Raw genomic sequence first — 17,402 nt, forward strand, 5'->3', positions numbered from 1 at the left:
AACCGGCCAGTCTCAGGGTTCCTCAACATTTCAGGTTCAGAACTCTAGTTATTTTTATTTACTTATTTTAAAAAAGTCAAGGTTGATATTCAGGCTTTTTTAAAATCTAAACATAAGGCAAACTCACTACATTATTAGGCATTTGTTCATATCCAGAGGAAAATATGGTTGCTAATTTAATTTTATTTGTGGAAGTATTTGTTAGGTTTCAGATTATGGAGGGCCGTTTCATTCAAAATTAAATAAATACTGCTATTGATAAATTATTAATAAATGTCCCATGAAATAAAATTCAATTCAGTTTTATTTATATAGCGCCAATTCACAACACATGTTGTCTCAAGGCACTTCACAACAGTCAGGTACATACATTCTAATTAATAACTAACCATTGAACAGTGCAGTCAGATTCAGTTATTTATTCAAATTGGATAAAAAGTTTTTCTATCTAAGGAAACCCAGCAGATTGCATCTAGTCAGTGACTTGCAGCATTCCCTCCTCCCGGATGACCATGTAGAGACAGTGGACAGTCACTGGCGTTGACTTTGCAGCAATCCCTCATACTGAGCATGCATGTAGCGACAGTGGAGAGGAAAATCTCCCTTTTAACAGGAAGAAACCTCCAGCAGAACCAGGCTCAGTGTGAGCGGCCATCTGCCACGACCGACTGGGGGTTTGAGAGAACAGAGCAGAGACACAAAGAGAACAAAGAAGCACTGATCCAGGAGTACTTTCTATGGGAAGGAAAAGTAAATGTTAATGGATGTAGCTCTTTTAGTCGTTTCATCTAGAAAGAAAGAACAGATAAACTCTGAGCCAGTTTTCAAGGTTAGAGTCTGAAAGAGAGCACATAGTAATTAGTTACAGTAAAGCTCAGTCAGTAGCTATGTCTATTAGAGAGAAAGGGTTAAACACTAAAAGACAGGGCCATGTGGATCATCGGTAGAGGGTGAGCAATAAGTTGTTGCCAGCAGAATCTCGGACGATTCCCCTCTCCAGAAAGGTGTCACAGGTAGACACAGAGCCAGGCCAGGTGTAGCTTCTAGGAAGGGAATAGAGAGAACAAGGTTAAAAGCCTAAATAACAGCAAATAATGCAAAATTGGAGAGTAGTGTGAGTATGTAGCGAAGAGGGTGAAAGTGGTCATTATGCCCTCCAGCAGCCTAAGCCTATAGCAGCATAACTACACAGATAGTTTCTGTTCAGATTATTTAGTTAAACGGCGCTTATTTACAACAATGTCGTCTCAAGGCACCTCACAAAGGGTCCCACTGATGGCCATTGTTATACTAAAAACCACAATGATTGGGATACCTCCCTCTGTCAGACTGATTATAACCATTGGAAAAGAAAAGGGGTCATACAGGTAGCAGACATGGAGGGTGTGTTTGCACCTCAACCATAACTGAGCCGGTTTAGGCTAAACCGGACTCCCCCTTACTCCATCCAACAGGGAGGGAGGAAAGCTCCCTCCCTGATAAACTAAGCCACTCTAACTACAAGCTTTATCAAAAAGGAAAGTTTTAAGCCTAGCCTTAAAAGTAGACAGGGTGTCTGCCTCACGGACTAAAACCGGGAGCTGGTTCCACAGGAGAGGAGCCTGATAACTAAAGGATCTGCCTCCCATTCTTCTTCTAGAGACTCTAGGAACCACCAGTAAACCTGCAGTCAGAGAGGGAAGTGCTCTGTTAGGAACATATGGAACAATCAGATCTCTGATGTATGATGGAGCTAGATCATTAAGGGCTTTATATGTGAGGAGGAGAATTTTAAAACAAAATAACTATGTTAAAAGAAACTTTTATCTTGTTTTATTTAATTCCTTTCAAGATTTATTTGGTTTACTTAAAGATTGATCAAATTTACTTAAAGATTTATATATTTATTTATTTCATAATGCAGTTTTATTTTGTGACACTTTTATTTTGTAAAGCTACTTTACGTATTTCAGTGACTTTTACTTTTTAACCCCGTTTTTCATTTTAAGCTCTTTTTATTTCATGTTATATTCAAATGAGTATATAAGTAAATCAAATAAATCTTGAAATGAATTAAATAAAATAAGATAAAAGTTTCATTTAACGTAAATATTTAGTTTTATTTCATGGGGGTATTTATTTCATGGAATATTTATCAATAATTTATCTATGGCAGTATTTTTTATTTTTGAATGAAACGGCTCTCCATACTCTATATCAGATGCTATAGCTCTAATGAAATACAACTAAGTCAGTGCACAAGTTTTTACATAAGCTCTGACTGTTTTTCTCTGCCCAGAAAAGGTTAAATAAATCATTCTTTCACAAAACTTTCAAGATTTAATAGAAATCCTGAACGACGTATGATTTTATAAAAATACATTTAGACAAAACAAATATCAAACCTTTATCCGTGTCTGGGTTTTTCCTTTTGCCGTGAGTTTACCGCACAATCAGCGTGTATCCCGCCCAAGCAAGACAGACCGTGAAACATAACAAACACACACATGGATAGAGGCGGGGTTTACCACTGTCAGCCAATCACGGCAGAGAATGCGAAGCGCTCACCTAAACAGTTGGATTTCAAATTCAAACGGACGGAGACGGCGGATCTAAGGAGTATTCAGCGAAAAGACGGACTTATTTTACGGTATTTTTTGTAAACAGATCCTTTTAACCATCTGAACTGTTAAACAAAGGTTTAGGAATTACACTCAAATAATTAATTAGTTAGCGGCAGAGTTTGGTTTTAAACTCAAGCTATTATAAGCTTGCGTCAGTAACAACGCGGACGTTGGTTATTATTGTAGATGTATTAGACGGGAGAAGATAATCCGTTTGAAGCAAATTTAAATGATAAAGTCACTTTAGACTGTAGAAACAGTATGATGGAAGATACAAAGTTTTAAAACGATGTTTTTAAACCCTTGAACATACAGTAACTGCCACATGCCATTTGTTTTCTGTTCAGTCTTTTGTGTTTTGACTGCTTCATGTTCCCCTCCCCTCAGCTGAATATGTCCAGACTGCCAGTCATGTCAACAAAACGGGTTCTCACCAGCAGCAGCTCGGAGAACTCCCAGGATATGGCTCCTGTCCAGGTTTGTAATAAAAACGCCTCCTACCTCTCATTTCCATACTGTCTTTGCACCTAAGGTGGTGTAGATAAGAATATTTGCAATGTTTGCATCCTCATGCATAAGTAGGGTTGGTTCAGAACCGGTGTCACTTTGGGCTGTCTTGTATTTTTGCAGAAGAAAATGCGTAAGGATCAAGATCCGCAGAAACCTCAGACAGCGACCACGATCATTGGAGACAAGCGGCCGCCAGCAGCAGCCAGGGCGTCTCTCTGTATGTTGTTCTATCTCTTCTGGACTTGAAAAACCTCTCCATGTGTGGACCTTAACTACCAGCAACAAGGTGGTTTATTTTAATATTTTTTGTTGATGGTTTTCTCCCACAGATAGACCAGTCAGAGGTGTAGGAGCTGCTACTGTTGCTGTCGCTCCATCCAGAGGTGAGACCCACTCCATACTGGCTGACCCAATAACCCAGTGTTTGTAATAGAAGGTGGTTCTGATGAAACATGCCTGAGTATAATGTTACCGTGTTGTTCTGTCAGGTGTCCCGAAGCAGGTGAAAGCTTCATCTGCTCCAAAAGCTGCGAGCGTCAAACAACAAGCAGCAACGAAACCTGGTGAGACATGGTTTCCTGTAGCCCACTTTAACTGGGATCCCTGGGAGGGTCTTTGAGTTCAGTTTTTGCAGCAGTAATGTGCAAAATATGTACAGTTCTAGGAGTCTGAGGTTCTGTTTTGAGATGGTGATACTGGATTAGTTAATTTATTTATGCAGGGGTATTGTTTTCTGTACAGAAAGTAGGAGAACGCTGAAAAGGATGTTTATCCAGGCCGGACGCATAAAATTAGTAACTTTGTTCAGATGATTTTAAAAGAAACCAAAACGAAATGCAGAACCGGCAGCAATCAACGCAATCTGTGGCCAATATTCTTATTTAATCTCAGACTTTATTTACAGTTCCACAAATACAGGCGCTATAAAACGGAAATTAAATCAAGACAAAGTTCATTTTGTTTGTAAAATGTTGAAAGACGTTTGACGTTCCTGTTCGTAGCTGGGACCGGACCCACCCGTCGTCAGCCATGGGACCTGAAGGGTAAAGTTAGCGACATGGAGAGTAAGATCCGCACCTATCAGACCAAGATCAAGTCTTTAAGCGAAGAGAATGAGGTGCTGAAAGGCTCCTTGGCTCAAAGTAAAACAAAAGCGGCTGAACTGGAGAGAGAGGTTGAGAGACAGAGAAGGAAAATCAGGTAGGAGCTGTTCATTTTGTAGGAAAATAAGGGAAGTATAAGTATTTGAGGTGATGCTAACTAGTTTTTCTGTTTTCGTTGCGTATTTAGTGAGTTTGAGCAGGAACAGCAGAGGTTATCTGGAGTTCAGAGTGAACTGGAGAAAGTCTCGAGTGAGAAGAACGTTCTTCAGAAGGAGCTGTCCAATTTAGAACAGAAATACAAAGTCAATGAGACGCTGCGGGAAAGTCAGGAGATGGAGCTGCAAACTCTGAAGGTAAAGCAGCCCTCTGAGCCCGTTCAGAGCTGGTTCTGGGTGGGTTTGATCTCCCAGCAAACAGTTTATTATAACAACCAGACCTGATTTAAAGAGTCTACCTTTCAGAATTAGGAACAGAGGACAATCATAATTAGCGACTGCTGAAATCCAACCTGGCCTGAAATAATTAAGATTTTTGGTTCTGTGTTTTATGTTTCCTGCAGATGAAACAGTCGGTGCAGGAAACAACAATGGCCCGACTGCAGGCCACCCTGAAAGAGACGGAGGAGCTAGTCACCTCAATGAAGGAGACGGTGGCGGATCAGAAGGACGAGCTTCACGCTGGGGAGATGGAACGCCGCCAGCTCCACAACACCATCCAGGAGCTGAAGGTGGGTCACTGCATGGTGCTACAGCTCCTCATGGCACAGTGGTTGTTCCCTCAAAGGCCCAAAAAGACCCGGGTCACAAGTGGAATTATGTCTATTATTGACCAAGTTTATCTCTGACCTTCAGTAACGTTAAAGCGAGAATCGTTTTGTGTTGCAGGGGAACATCAGGGTATTTTGTAGAGTTCGTCCTCTAGAAGACGGAGGCCTGACTAAACACATCCAGCTGGCACCCAGCGATAACAAATCTATAATCCTGGCCAAAACTGAGGAGGTGGGAATATTGCAGCAAAGATCTGTCGCATATCGCCATGCCGACAAAACAATATCCGACTGCTGGTTTAAACTGAACTTTTCTGCCTTTCAGTCTCATACGGGTAAAACTGCAGACACTCAGAAGAATTACCACTTCAGTTTCGATCGGGTGTTCGGGCCTCAAGCTTCACAGCAGGAGGCAAGTAAAACACGGAGGCATTCAGCTGCTCTTCAGTAACGGCTGTAATTATATCTGTCGCTCTGAGTCTGTTGCAGAGGAAGATCTTCATGGGTATGTTTGCTTCCAGATCTTTGATGAGATCTCCCTGCTGGTGCAGTCGGCTCTGGACGGATACAACGTCTGCTGCTTTGCCTACGGTCAGACAGGAAGTGGGAAAACCTACACCATGGAGGGAGAGGAGGTCGACGACACCAGGGGCGTCATTCCCAGAGCCGTGCAGCAGATCTTCAGAGCCGGGGCCAAGCTGCAGTCGCAAGGCTGGGAGGTTGGTTAGAATCTTCTGTTAGACAAAAAGCTTCATTTAGTTAGTTACTTTGTTTGTACCAAATTATAAAACTTACCTTGTGAGGCTGTGTCCTCCTAAACTCTGAACATGTCTGGGTTTTCCTCAATGAAGAAGGCATCATATTTAATGTTGGAACTGTTTCTGTCTTCATCTCAGTTCTCCTTCACCGCGAGCTTCGTTGAAATTTATAACGAGACCCTGCGGGACCTCTTATACTCCGGCAAGGCCAGCAAGAGGCCAGAACACGAGATCCGAAAGGCCGCCAACAACGAGGTGACCGTCACCAACCTGACCTACGAAAAGGTCTACTCCGAAGATCAGGTACGGCTCCTCCAGAGGCTCCTAATGTTACACCAGTGTAGTAGACTTAAACAAATGTATTTTGCTTTTTTTTTTTTCCTTCCAGGTTCTTGGTTTGATCGCGTTGGCTAAACAGAACCGCTCCACGGCCCAGACAGCCCTGAATGACCGCTCTTCCCGTTCCCACTCGGTATTTCAGCTGCAGATCGAGGGAGTGAACTCTGGCAGGGATGTCAAATGCAAGTGTAAGTGATATATCACAGGATAGTTGGTTCCTCTTGGTGCCGACTGTGTACGATCGGGTCTTACTTCATTCATAGTTAAAGCAGAACTGTAGCTGTGCAGAGATGCACCTAGAAAGCCGGTGATGATTGGAATAGGCAGATTTTTCTTTTTAAATACAATCTTTTTCCAGTCATTGAACTCACCGTACCCATGTACTACCTGGTTGTAGTAACAGCAACACTCTTCGGTGGGGAAGCTGCTATCAAGGGAAGAAGATTAATAGTTTTCAGCATAAATGAGGTTTTAAGTTAGGTCAGTGGAAGCAGAGTGATGTAAGAACTTATTCAAGATATTTTTCATCACATCTCAGAACATTTGATTCATTAAAGCTGCAGGAGAGCCAGATGTACAGTAGATGGAGGAAAGCTGAACATATTACAAAACAGCTGCTCTGTTTCATCTTTTTTAGCTCTCAGTCTTTCTGTCGTTGAATATCCTGCATTTGGAAAAGCTGCCATCCTTCTGGAAATGTGTATTAGGCCAGGAAGTACATCTCGGATAGAAATAATCAGAGCAAGCAGCATACTAGCTCCAGGTGTGCACCGATCCTCTGGGTTTTTCTTCCACATTTACACCAGAAGATTGATCTGCATCCTCAACAAACATATGGGTCGACTGTTTTAGTAACGTTAGCCGTGCTGACTGCACTTATCGCTAACATAAGATTCTAAAAACTCCTTTGTAGCGTACATATAACTATCTAAACAAAGCTCAAAATGTATATTCTGTTCTTATTTCTTATTGTATTTCTTAAACAGGAATATTAATCGACTAACATCAAAACTCTAGATAGAAGAGATTAGAAATCAGCTACACAATTGAATTGGTGTTCTGGTGTTCTGAGGTGAATAGTTTCCTGACTATGATCCTCCTTGTTTCCATACGTGCAGCCATTCTTTGCCTGGTGGACCTGGCCGGCAGCGAGCGAATGGTGAAGAGTCAGTCTCAGGGAGAGCGCTTCAAAGAGATGACCTCCATCAACAGCTCCCTGTCCAACCTGGGCATCGTCATCACTTCTCTGGCCAACAAGGTTTGTGAGCCCTGAGAAAGCTAGAAAAAAAAAAGATATATTCATTGTAAGAGAGCGTATTTATTCTGTTTCTAAAATAACCTGTGTTTCAGGAGAGCCACGTTCCATACAGAAACACCAAGCTGACCTACCTGCTGCAGAACTGCCTCGGAGGAAACAGCAAAACGTGAGTTCTTCATGGTGTCTCCTGCAGAATAACTCATCTGTTTTAGAACGTGGTTTATTTAAAAGCTATGAATGAAGCTGACTGAAGAACAATCAATCATGTTGTTGGGACCTGGCTTCCAACTCAGACGGTTTCTAATCATTTCTGTTGCTTTTGACTCTCTAGGTTGATGTTTGTGAACATTTCTCCAGAACCAGACAGCTTTGGAGAAACACTCAACTCTCTGAGGTTTGCCAGCAAGGTCAGTGAGTCTAGTCACACGCTTCTGAATTATTTACACCAAAATTACATTTTTAATCCTCAGAAAGATTTATGTCCCCTTCTCTTAGATGTGCCTCACGTTTCCCTAAAACCTTTAAACAGTTTGCTGACCAAACACAATAAAAACATGGCAATTAAAGGCGTTTTTTACCATTCAGATTCATATTTAGATACATCATACATGTGTTTATTACCACCCTGATAAATTGCTGTGTAAATAGATCTAAATGCTCAGTTTTACCATTAAAAACCTTTTATTTTGTCTGTTTTTTCAGGTCAACGATTGTATCATCGGAACCGCCAGCTCCAACAAGAAGTAGATTTATTAAAACTGTTGTTTTAATATTTTTATACTTTTGTCTATAATCACACCATGAGGTGTTTGTACCTGTTTTATCGACCAACGCTGTGTGCAGTTTGGTTCTTAATGTGGTGCCAAATGAACTGAACTTCAGAACTGAAAGCTTTTGTAACTGCTCAGGTCCACATTAGTAATCACTAACAGGCTTTTTATTGGGTTTTTTTCTTACCAGTGTCTGTAAATCGGCCCGAGCTGGACCTGTACATATTTGTCTGTCAACGTTTTGTAACCTTTGACTGATACATTAGATATCCATCATCATCATTCCTGTTTGTTTTTTTTTTTTTGGAAAAAGATCCATTTCATTCAGTTATTTCAGCTTTGTTTGGTTTTTTTGTCCGTATGAATAAATGCAGACCATTTTAAAATAAGTATTTTTAAACATTATTTCAACTTTTTTTATTTTCAACAAGAACATTATATTCAAACGATCAGAAATATGTAACTTTGGTTGTTCCTCCAATAAATGCTATATAAGACCCGGAGGTTTGGTTTGACCTGGGGTCAATTTATGACATAAGAATAAATGCCCCAAATGGGGATCAGAACAAAGCTAAATAGAGAATTTATGTCAGATTTGATTATTTAAAATCTTTATTGGCATAATTCAGGAAATTCTTTCACAATAAGAAATAAAACCATGCTCTATGGAGCAGATAAATGGGTGGAACATTGTTTAAAAGCACAAAATGTAATTGGGAACAGAAAGAAAGGATGAATTGACTGCAGCTCAAACTGACCCAGCTGCTGAGACGCCTCCTGTGATGTCATCAACCCAAATACACACAAACCAGGATTAGAAGGGTTTATTTGTCTTTTTAAAAACTTGTATTTTTGTGAAATTCAGCAGTGGAAGTCCGAACCTCATTGCCCAGCTATTGTTTAGCTGTCGGTGCACATTAGTTGAAGTGAAATGAAAAAAATACCACTGGCTTGTATCTTTAAATATGGAAAGAAGGAAAACATGGAAATAAATGCAGATTTATTTTTTGAGTTAGTTTTTTTTTTTTAGATTAAAATGTATTAAAACCATGTACCTCTCTGTGATCAGTTTCTTTATCAAGGATTGATTTAAATATTTGATTTTCTGTCGGCCAAAGTCTGGCTCTCCTGTCTGGAATGGCGTTAAAGGCGCAGTGTCGCTGTCTGCAGCCGCAGGGATCTGACGGGTGTGGGTTCGGAGAAAATGCGCCTGGAAGTTCGGGTTCTGGGTGACCTGGCAGCGGTTCCTGCCCTCAGCTCTCCCTCACACCGGACCTTTGAGGGCTGCAGGGACTGAAACGGTGAGCCGAACCTGCTGTTTTTGGCTCAGCGGTGAGAGCTAGCCGCGGCTAACAGGCTAACGTCACCGCTGTGATGGAGTCTGACGGTGTTACAGATGTTTTACAGATGTTCCTGTGTCTGTCAGTCATGCTCAGGTCATCTGCAGCGCGGTTTGGGTCTGATGATTGTGTTTTGTACTGATTTTCTCATGCATTCTGCAGTAAAGTGTTGTTATATGTGCTGTTTAAGTGAGGAACCTGCAGAGATGTGCAGCTTTCTGCAAAGTCAACCTGTTAAACTACAACACCTTCATGTCACTAAGTAGAATCTGCTGCTTTGTCTCTGATAGGCGATGCTTGAGATGCTGCTGCAGGATTAATGGAAACACCGGATTATAAAGGAATGGGTCAGACAGTCAGTGATGATCTGCAGATTATTTTAGTTACATTTTGAGCACCTCTAATATTAAAGAGCCATTTCCAGGTTGCTGTTAGACTGTTTCTTTATATTTGGGTTAAAGTGAGAACTGCATCAACTGGTTTCACCTAAAGTCTAACAGAACATTTTATTTTCTTCAGCTGAATTTAAATAAAGAGAGTAAAGAGTTTGATTTGTAGCCTGGTTTACCAATATGGATGGGAAAACAACTGTTTGTACGGTATATTGTGGAAACATAATAAATGCAACTATCCAGTGCAGAAATTGTTGGCTAATATATTCCGGGTGTCATGAGATCACACAGGCTACAGCATGGTGGCGCTGTTGCTTTCACTGTTGCCTTGCAGCAAGAAGGTCCTGGCTTCAGATCCTCTCCATGGCTTATTCCATGCTTTCTTCAGGTTCTGAAATTGAGCATCCCTAAAACCTGGCTTTAAGGTATTCTGTCCAGAGCTCCGGCTTCAGGTTTCATTATTTTCAGCTAACAGATAAACCTGCAAACAACAAATTGCTTTTTAAATTAACATTTAATCATGTGCTTGCAGAAAGTATATCCTTTGCAGAATACATGAAAGTTATCGGTTGCGCAGTGGTGTCGTTGTTAGCACTTGTTGTGACTATGAATCTGAAAATATTATTTAATATTAATATTTTAATATTTTATCAAATAATATTTCGGTCTGTTAAGGGTTGTCGTGTGAATACCAGCCTAGTAAGGCGATGGCATGTTGTCTTCCTTTCAGACTGGGAAACTGCTCCACTCGGCTTCGTAGAGACAGCGTCTCTGCAGGGAACGTTCTGGAACACAGTTTGCTTCTGCAGGCCTCAGAGAGAAAGTCAAGCAATGCTTATATCTTAATTACTCCTTTTTATGAAACACAAACAGTGATTCATTCATACTTAACTTGTGCATATGATCGCGTGATCGTATGACACCCTTGGATCCAGTTTGAAGTGTTTGTTTGTTTGCCAGCAAAGAGACATTAGCGGGGTCTCTCTGTCCAGGTCCCTGTGTGACCCGCGTAGAGGAGATCGGACCATTGGGAAGGTGGGGGTTTTATACGCGCAGTGGCATCATGGGAAGTCCGCTGTTACCCCCCTTCCCCTTCTGAAGTTCTGCTGGAAGTCGGTTAAATGCAATTTATTTTGAAAGTTCCAGAAACGTTTGTACCGGAGTTTTCATGTTGCAATCCATGACTCTTGTCTTGCATTAAGAAGGTTCTGGGTTTGAATCCTGGCCTTGGGTCTTTCTGCATTGAATTGACATGTTCTCCCTGTGAATGTCTGGGTTCTCTCCAGGTACTCCGGCTTCCTCGGCTGGAGTGTGTGCGTGGTTGTGTGTCTCTGTGTTGCCCTGTGATGGAATGGCAACCTGTCCAGGGTGTAGCCCGCCTCTTGCCCGTTGGCAAGGATAAGCGGTAATAGACAATGGATGGATACTAGTTATCTGCAACAGATGGATCCCTGGTTTATAACAGTCAGCCTTGGTGATGGACCTGATGATGTTTCGACTCCCCAACTTCCCAGTCTGATGCCGATTTGAACCACAGTCCACACCAGTTTACTTTAAACAACAGTTAAGCTGACCAAAGTGGTGTACAATAATACCAAGAGACAAACACAGGCCAGATAATAAAATACTCACAAAAAGCAATAAAAGTGAATAGAAAAATGTACAACAATTAGAACCAATGACTGCGATGTGGACTAGCTATCAGCTCCAGGAACCTAACAGTGTTTCTTCCATCCCAGATGCAGTCGGTTCCCATTGAGGTGGGAAGCACCAGCAGCTCAGGTGGATCAGTGGTGGAGGTGAGCTTCCCCAGTGCTCAGACCTCGGTGCTGGACGGTCTCAACCAGCAGAGAGAGGACGGTAGTCTCTGTGATCTGTCCATCCACGTTCAGGGACACGTGTTCAAGGCCCACCGCTGCGTCCTGGCTGCATCCTCACCGTACTTCCATGATCAGGTGAGATAGTTTGGCGGAAAACCGCCAACCAGATGTTTAAATAATTACTTAGTTGTTGCTGTTCTGTGAATTATGAACTAATTATGACATCTTTTTTATTTCTCTGGTCGTTATATACACCATTAAATTCATTATTCATTCATTTTATTCATTATTTATTATATTCGTGGTCCGGTTTTTCAAGCATGTCAACTCAAAATAAACATTCTTGAAGCAACTTTACCTTCAGCAAACTTCAGAGGTGATCCAGGTTTTGGATTTTGACTTTTTCCTCTTGAACCTTGTCCAGGTGCTGCTGAAGAACATGTCGACGGTCTCCATCCCTGCAGTGATGGACCCGCTGGCGTTCGAGAGCGTTCTGAGCTGCGCCTACACCGGTCAACTCCGGATGCTGCGTGACGACATCGTTAACTACCTCACAGTCGGCAGCGTGCTGCAGATGTGGCACATTGTGGACAAATGCACCGAGCTGCTGAAGGAGGGCCGAGCTGCAACGGCGGGAGGCGTTGGAGGAGGAGCAGCGCAGGATGGAGCAGGTGGAAGTGGAGAAGGATGTTTGGCCAATCCCGGGTGTAGCAGCAGCAGTAATGGTGAAACTGGTGATGATGGAGCTGGAAGCACAGGTGGTGTCCAGGTCGTGGAGCCCAACGACCCCCAGCGAGTCCTCCAACACTCCAGTCGCCCCTCAGTGAGTGAGAGCCAGTCCCCCAGCAGCACCAACTACTTCAGCCCCCGAGATGGGAGCAGCTTCCTGGGAGGAGGAGCAGCTGCTGGAGGTGCTTCTTTGGATGGAGGCAGAGCCAGTAACACCCCCAGCTACTGCACCCCGTCAGGAGCAGAGGAGGCCCTGCTTATAGAGGAGGAGGAAGAGGAGGCAGAGGAAGAAGAAGAGGAGGTGATGTACCACCAGAGAAAGAGAGGAAGAGTAAGAGGCAGCAGGAGGAGGAAGAAAGTGAGCTCAGTGTTGGAGCAGGAGGTCGGTGTCAGCGACAGCTTTGGGGTTTCCTCCTATCAGGTCAGTTTTTCTTCGGACATTGGCCTCTTTTTGATTCAGTGTCTTTATGTTGATAATTAATAACAGATGTCCTGCATTTATTTCCCATAAAACGTCCCTCTGCAGGACGGGGAGGACTCCGAGGCGACGCTGCAGAAGCGCCCGGCCTACAGCCAGCCCAGCATCATGCCCCGCAAACAGTGGGTGGTGGTGAAAACTGAACGCACGGAGGAAGACGACCTGATCGTGGTGTCCGGAGAGGAGGGAGGAGAGGATGAGGAGGACGAAGATGAGAGGGAGATGGATCTGGTTCGGGAGCGGGAGAGAGGGAACTTCAACATCTCCAACATCAGGAGCCTTTCAGCTGACCTGGCGGGTCGAGCGGAGAGCGACTTGGACTCACAGGTGAGGTTGAAGCTAAGGTCAGGGATCCTCCTTGGATCACAGCATCTTCCAATGGTAACCAATCATCATTACAGCCTCAAACATCAGTGTATTTTAGTAGGATTTTATCTGACTGACCAACATAAAGAAGCAATAACTAAAATAAAAGGAAAATAATTATATAAAGCTCAAGATCTAGTGCAACCAGCTGCTTTTAGAAGTCTCCTAGTCAGTAAACAGAGTCCATCTGAGTGTAAATTTATCTATAAATTCAGCTGTTGTATAAAGGCCTCAGAGGTTTGTTACAGAACATCAATAAACAAACGTCATGAAGACCAAGAAACACACAAATGTAGCCTCAATGGAGGAGTAACTTGTAGATTGTAAATAAAATGACAATTTAAAGGTTGGTGATTTAGCTAAATATTCTGGATGCACAAAAGCTTAACATGCTTTTACCATAGTGAAACATGGTGATGGCAGCATCATGCTGTGGGCATGTTTTTCTAGAGTTAGTTCTATGACTTAGTTTGTGTACGACAATCTGATTACTTCTGCCTTTCTGTAGGCGGACTACTGCCAGTCATCAGAGGACTACCTCAAGTTTGAAGGCAGCCTGATGGAACAGACTTTAGCTCAGCACCTTCATGACAACGCTGTAGGTCAGAACCAGAACGCCAACCGGGCTGTTTCCGCTCTGCTGGGTCAGGTTCAGTCTATAGCCTCGACCCGGGCCCAGCTCTTCCCCCTCGACATGCAGGGGAACCAGGTCCTCCTCTACAGCCAGGCCTCCGGGCTCTCCCTGGATCCTGCTACACCTCCAGCTGGAATGATGGGAGGAGCCTCTTTTAAAGCTCCCAGTTTGGAGCACGGTGCGGTCCAGCTCCATACTGGATTAGGTGTGGATGGTTCGGACAGTGGGGTTGTTGGAGGTGGAAGCGGCTGTGTTGGCAACACCAGCAGCTCCGGGGGGGCGACCAAGGTGTTCATGTGTCACTGTGGGAAGACTTTCACCCACAAGAGCATGAGGGACCGGCACATTAACATGCACCTGGACCTGCGGCCGTTCCACTGCCCCGTCTGCGCCAAGAAGTTCAAGATGAAGCACCACCTGACGGAGCACATGAAGACCCACACCGGCCTCAAGCCCTATGACTGCCTCGGCTGTGGGAAGAAGTTCATGTGGCGCGACAGCTTCATGAGGCACCGGTCGCACTGCGAGAGGCGCAGCAGACCGGGGGAGGGCGGAGAAGGAAGAGGGGGTGATGCACGAGGAGGAGAGGATGGTCCGAATTTTAATACCTCCACCCACCTCCTCCTGTCTGCAGAAGGAGGTCAGGGAAGAGGAACAAGAGGAGGAGCGTCTGTTTCCACTGCTGGTCTGACGCAACAACACGGCGGCTCCTCCACAGGAAGCAGTCACCATAGCAACAACATGGCAGCCGCAGGGGCGCTGCTGGGGGTCGTCTCCCACAGTCCAGGTCCGGATCAGGTATCAGGGATTTTTGGAGGTCTGGGATTGGCTCGGGGGGTGTGTGATGAAGATTTGTGTGAAGTCAGTGCAGATGAAAGCAGCGTGACTTAAGCTAAAGCTGTGTCTGATCCAAGGGGAGCCTAGTTCTGATGGTTCTGATAGTTCTTCTGGTTCCTGCTGCTGTTTGGTTCGCTGAGAAGAATCCTGATCCTCTTCCAGAACAAGAAGAGAGATTGCACTTTGTTGAAGCTTCTGTTGGAGACACAGCCTGAAGGACCAGATGAATCGAACCTGTAGATTCGGATCAACCTCTGGGCCGTTCAGTTTCGCCGTTATTTAGTCTTAAATGATCCAGATTTTGCACAAACAGATTTGAAAAGTGTCCTCATCAGATTGGACCTGCCGTCTCAGAATAAGCTGTCAGTTTGTTCCTAAAGTTTATTTTTCTTCTTTCTGTGGAGCAACGTGGGTTTGTGGAGAGGAAACCAGAACACTGTTGGTTTCTGTGGGAACGTTCAGAAAAATGTTGCAGATTGCTGTGATTTCTCTGGAGTTCCGTATCGTGACCTGTTGCTGTGCACAGAAAAGATCTGTAAGAAATAAAAAAATATATATTACATTCATGTTTTTATCAGAAATCACAAAGCAGCAGGATTTTTCCTCTGCAGCCTCAGTGTTCGCTGCACGATTTTACTGTCGCACCGATGCTGATGAGAGTTTTAGATTTAAGAAAATGAATCCTGATTCATCTCATTCGGATTTCTGTCAGATATTTTACACAGATGCACGCAGGGTTGTCCCGTAGCAAAGATTAAGCTTTGATGACAAAACAAGAACAAATATTCTAACTTTACATGAAGATAAACTGCTGCTAGAATCAAAATATGACTGTGATTCCTAACTTTAACCTTTAGGGGGCGCCTAAGCAACAGTTTCTTTGATTTTTCTGTTTTGCTACTTGAAAAGAGTATTATTAATATTATTTCTATACATATTTAAGTATATGTAGTATAGGCAGTTCACTGTTCTGTTTTATTCTGGTGTTGTCTGTTCCTAATTGGATGTTAAAGGAAGTCAGCTGGATGCATCTGTTCAGAAATGTTCAATAAATGAGAAAAGGAACTGTTCATTCAGCAGCTGATCTGACTATAACTGAATCCGTTTCTCAGTAGTTTTTTAATTTATTTCTGTTCCAGGGGTTTCTGACATCCCAGACGAGTTTTCAGGTCCTGCTTTAGTGTTTTTTGTTTACATCATCTACTCTATATGTGAGCATATCAGTTTAGTTTTAAATTACAGTATATATCTATCACAGATATATAAAAAACGTAACATGATAATATCTGCAGGTTTAATGGAAATGAACTATTTGAGGACAAAAAAATGCAAAAGATTACTAAATAGCCTGCAGTATATTTAAAGTAAAATATTTTGCAGGCTAGTTTTTATATTAATATTTGGCTTAATTATAGATTATCTAAATATATTCTGGCACTTTGTGTCATATACATAAACAACATATTTATAATATAAACTAGATTTTATAAATCCTTTTTGTGTCCCATTATTCTTGTTTTGCACAGGATGGCTGAATAATTGTTGATCTAAGTGCTTTTTGATGGAAAAAACTGTGATTTTGTTCCTTTTAAAGGTGAAGTACATGTTGATTGTAAAAGTCACTTGAATATCATTAAACCTAAATTTTAAAGTGTTCAATTAGAGGTAATATTAGTTTCCAGCCCTGAGGGAAGAAATGCCACAATTCCTAATCACTTCACATTGTCTCAGCAGCTGAGTTGCAACAATGACCTTTTCTCCATTCCTTCAGGAGTTCAGGACAAGCTACTGATGTTCAGACACAATGATAAAAGAAAATCAGATGCTTTCAGACATGTACTGATATCTGTTTGATGACAACAGATAATGTTACCGTTATTGTGAGGTTTCTGCATCTGTCTTCATTTTTAAAAATCAGTTAGAATTGTTTGTAATTATCTTAATCCCCTTAATAAATCAGATGTCATAAATTAAATTAATACCTTTAATTAGATACCTTAATGTCAATTAATTAAACACTATCATATTTCAATAATCAGCACGTTAAACGTCATATCAACATGACAACAACACCTGTAGAGCCATATACTGTCCACCAGAGGGCGCTGTTTAGGAATAGTTAGATTCTTTGTAAACCTCTCACTCGGAGGAATCTGCTGCAACTGGGGACAGAAACATGAGCTTTACATGTCACACAGATTTATACTCAGCCACAAAGTTAAAAAGCTGTTTTTCTACTTCTTTTTAACATTTTTCTTTAAAGAAGTTTGCCCCTTGTGGCCATCGCTGGTACTGTTAACTGAAAATAGGAATGTGAAGATCTTTTCAAAATGTGATTTCTCTTTTTATTAACACCAAACTGTGCAGAAACATGTTTCATGGTACTGGTGAATTATTTTAATTGCATACACGTTTAAAGCCTTCAGAGATGCTTTAGGGTTGGAGCTGCAGGGTTTGGGTTTTTTTTTCACCTTCTGTGAAGGTTCAGTTTGGATGTTTTCTCTGCAGGTTTTAGGCTCAGCCTCAGTGTGGTCTTCAGTGTTTCCTCTGGGTGTTTGTCACAGAGGAAGCTCCACATCTAAACAACCTGAAATGTGTCTGATTAGTGAACATATCGGAGTTGTTCCAACACTGTTAACATTTGCATAAAGAGATTAATATGAGTTATGATGGAAGCACAACATAATGATGGTATTTGG

General features: G+C 42.4%; 2 protein-coding genes across 2 annotated transcripts; both read left to right on the forward strand.

Moving 5' to 3' along the window:
- Positions 1-2,516: 2,516 nt before the first annotated feature.
- On the forward strand, positions 2,517-8,496 carry kifc1 (kinesin family member C1). The gene is made up of 17 exons (XM_047384512.1): positions 2,517-2,629; positions 2,991-3,080; positions 3,234-3,330; positions 3,443-3,496; positions 3,602-3,676; positions 4,115-4,313; positions 4,404-4,569; positions 4,776-4,943; positions 5,101-5,214; positions 5,308-5,394; positions 5,504-5,701; positions 5,879-6,043; positions 6,129-6,267; positions 7,198-7,337; positions 7,430-7,503; positions 7,669-7,744; positions 8,040-8,496. The coding sequence occupies exons 2-17, from the start codon at positions 2,997-2,999 to the stop codon at positions 8,082-8,084; spliced, it is 1,881 nt and encodes a 626-aa protein (XP_047240468.1). The 5' UTR covers positions 2,517-2,629; positions 2,991-2,996; the 3' UTR covers positions 8,085-8,496.
- A 143-nt stretch (positions 8,497-8,639) lies between these two features.
- On the forward strand, positions 8,640-15,488 carry zbtb22b (zinc finger and BTB domain containing 22b). The gene is made up of 5 exons (XM_047384511.1): positions 8,640-9,408; positions 11,579-11,794; positions 12,084-12,809; positions 12,915-13,193; positions 13,741-15,488. Exons 2-5 carry the CDS (start codon positions 11,579-11,581, stop codon positions 14,755-14,757), a joined length of 2,238 nt encoding a protein of 745 aa, XP_047240467.1. The 5' UTR covers positions 8,640-9,408; the 3' UTR covers positions 14,758-15,488.
- The last annotated feature ends 1,914 nt before the right edge of the window (positions 15,489-17,402 follow it).

This window comes from Girardinichthys multiradiatus, chromosome 13, assembly GCF_021462225.1.
Source record: "Girardinichthys multiradiatus isolate DD_20200921_A chromosome 13, DD_fGirMul_XY1, whole genome shotgun sequence".
Classification (NCBI taxonomy): domain Eukaryota; kingdom Metazoa; phylum Chordata; class Actinopteri; order Cyprinodontiformes; family Goodeidae; genus Girardinichthys; species Girardinichthys multiradiatus.

Excerpts from the sequence above, each read along its gene's own strand:
- kifc1 (XM_047384512.1), top strand. The coding sequence starts at position 2,997 with ATGTCCAGACTGCCAGTCATGTCAACAAAACGGGTTCTCACCAGCAGC. Across the intron at positions 5,215-5,307 it reads TCCTGGCCAAAACTGAGGAG|TCTCATACGGGTAAAACTGC; the intron begins GTGGGAATATTG and ends TCTGCCTTTCAG. Across the intron at positions 5,395-5,503 it reads CTCAAGCTTCACAGCAGGAG|ATCTTTGATGAGATCTCCCT; the intron begins GCAAGTAAAACA and ends GTTTGCTTCCAG.
- zbtb22b (XM_047384511.1), top strand. The coding sequence starts at position 11,579 with ATGCAGTCGGTTCCCATTGAGGTGGGAAGCACCAGCAGCTCAGGTGGA. Across the intron at positions 11,795-12,083 it reads CACCGTACTTCCATGATCAG|GTGCTGCTGAAGAACATGTC; the intron begins GTGAGATAGTTT and ends AACCTTGTCCAG. Across the intron at positions 13,194-13,740 it reads AGAGCGACTTGGACTCACAG|GCGGACTACTGCCAGTCATC; the intron begins GTGAGGTTGAAG and ends GCCTTTCTGTAG.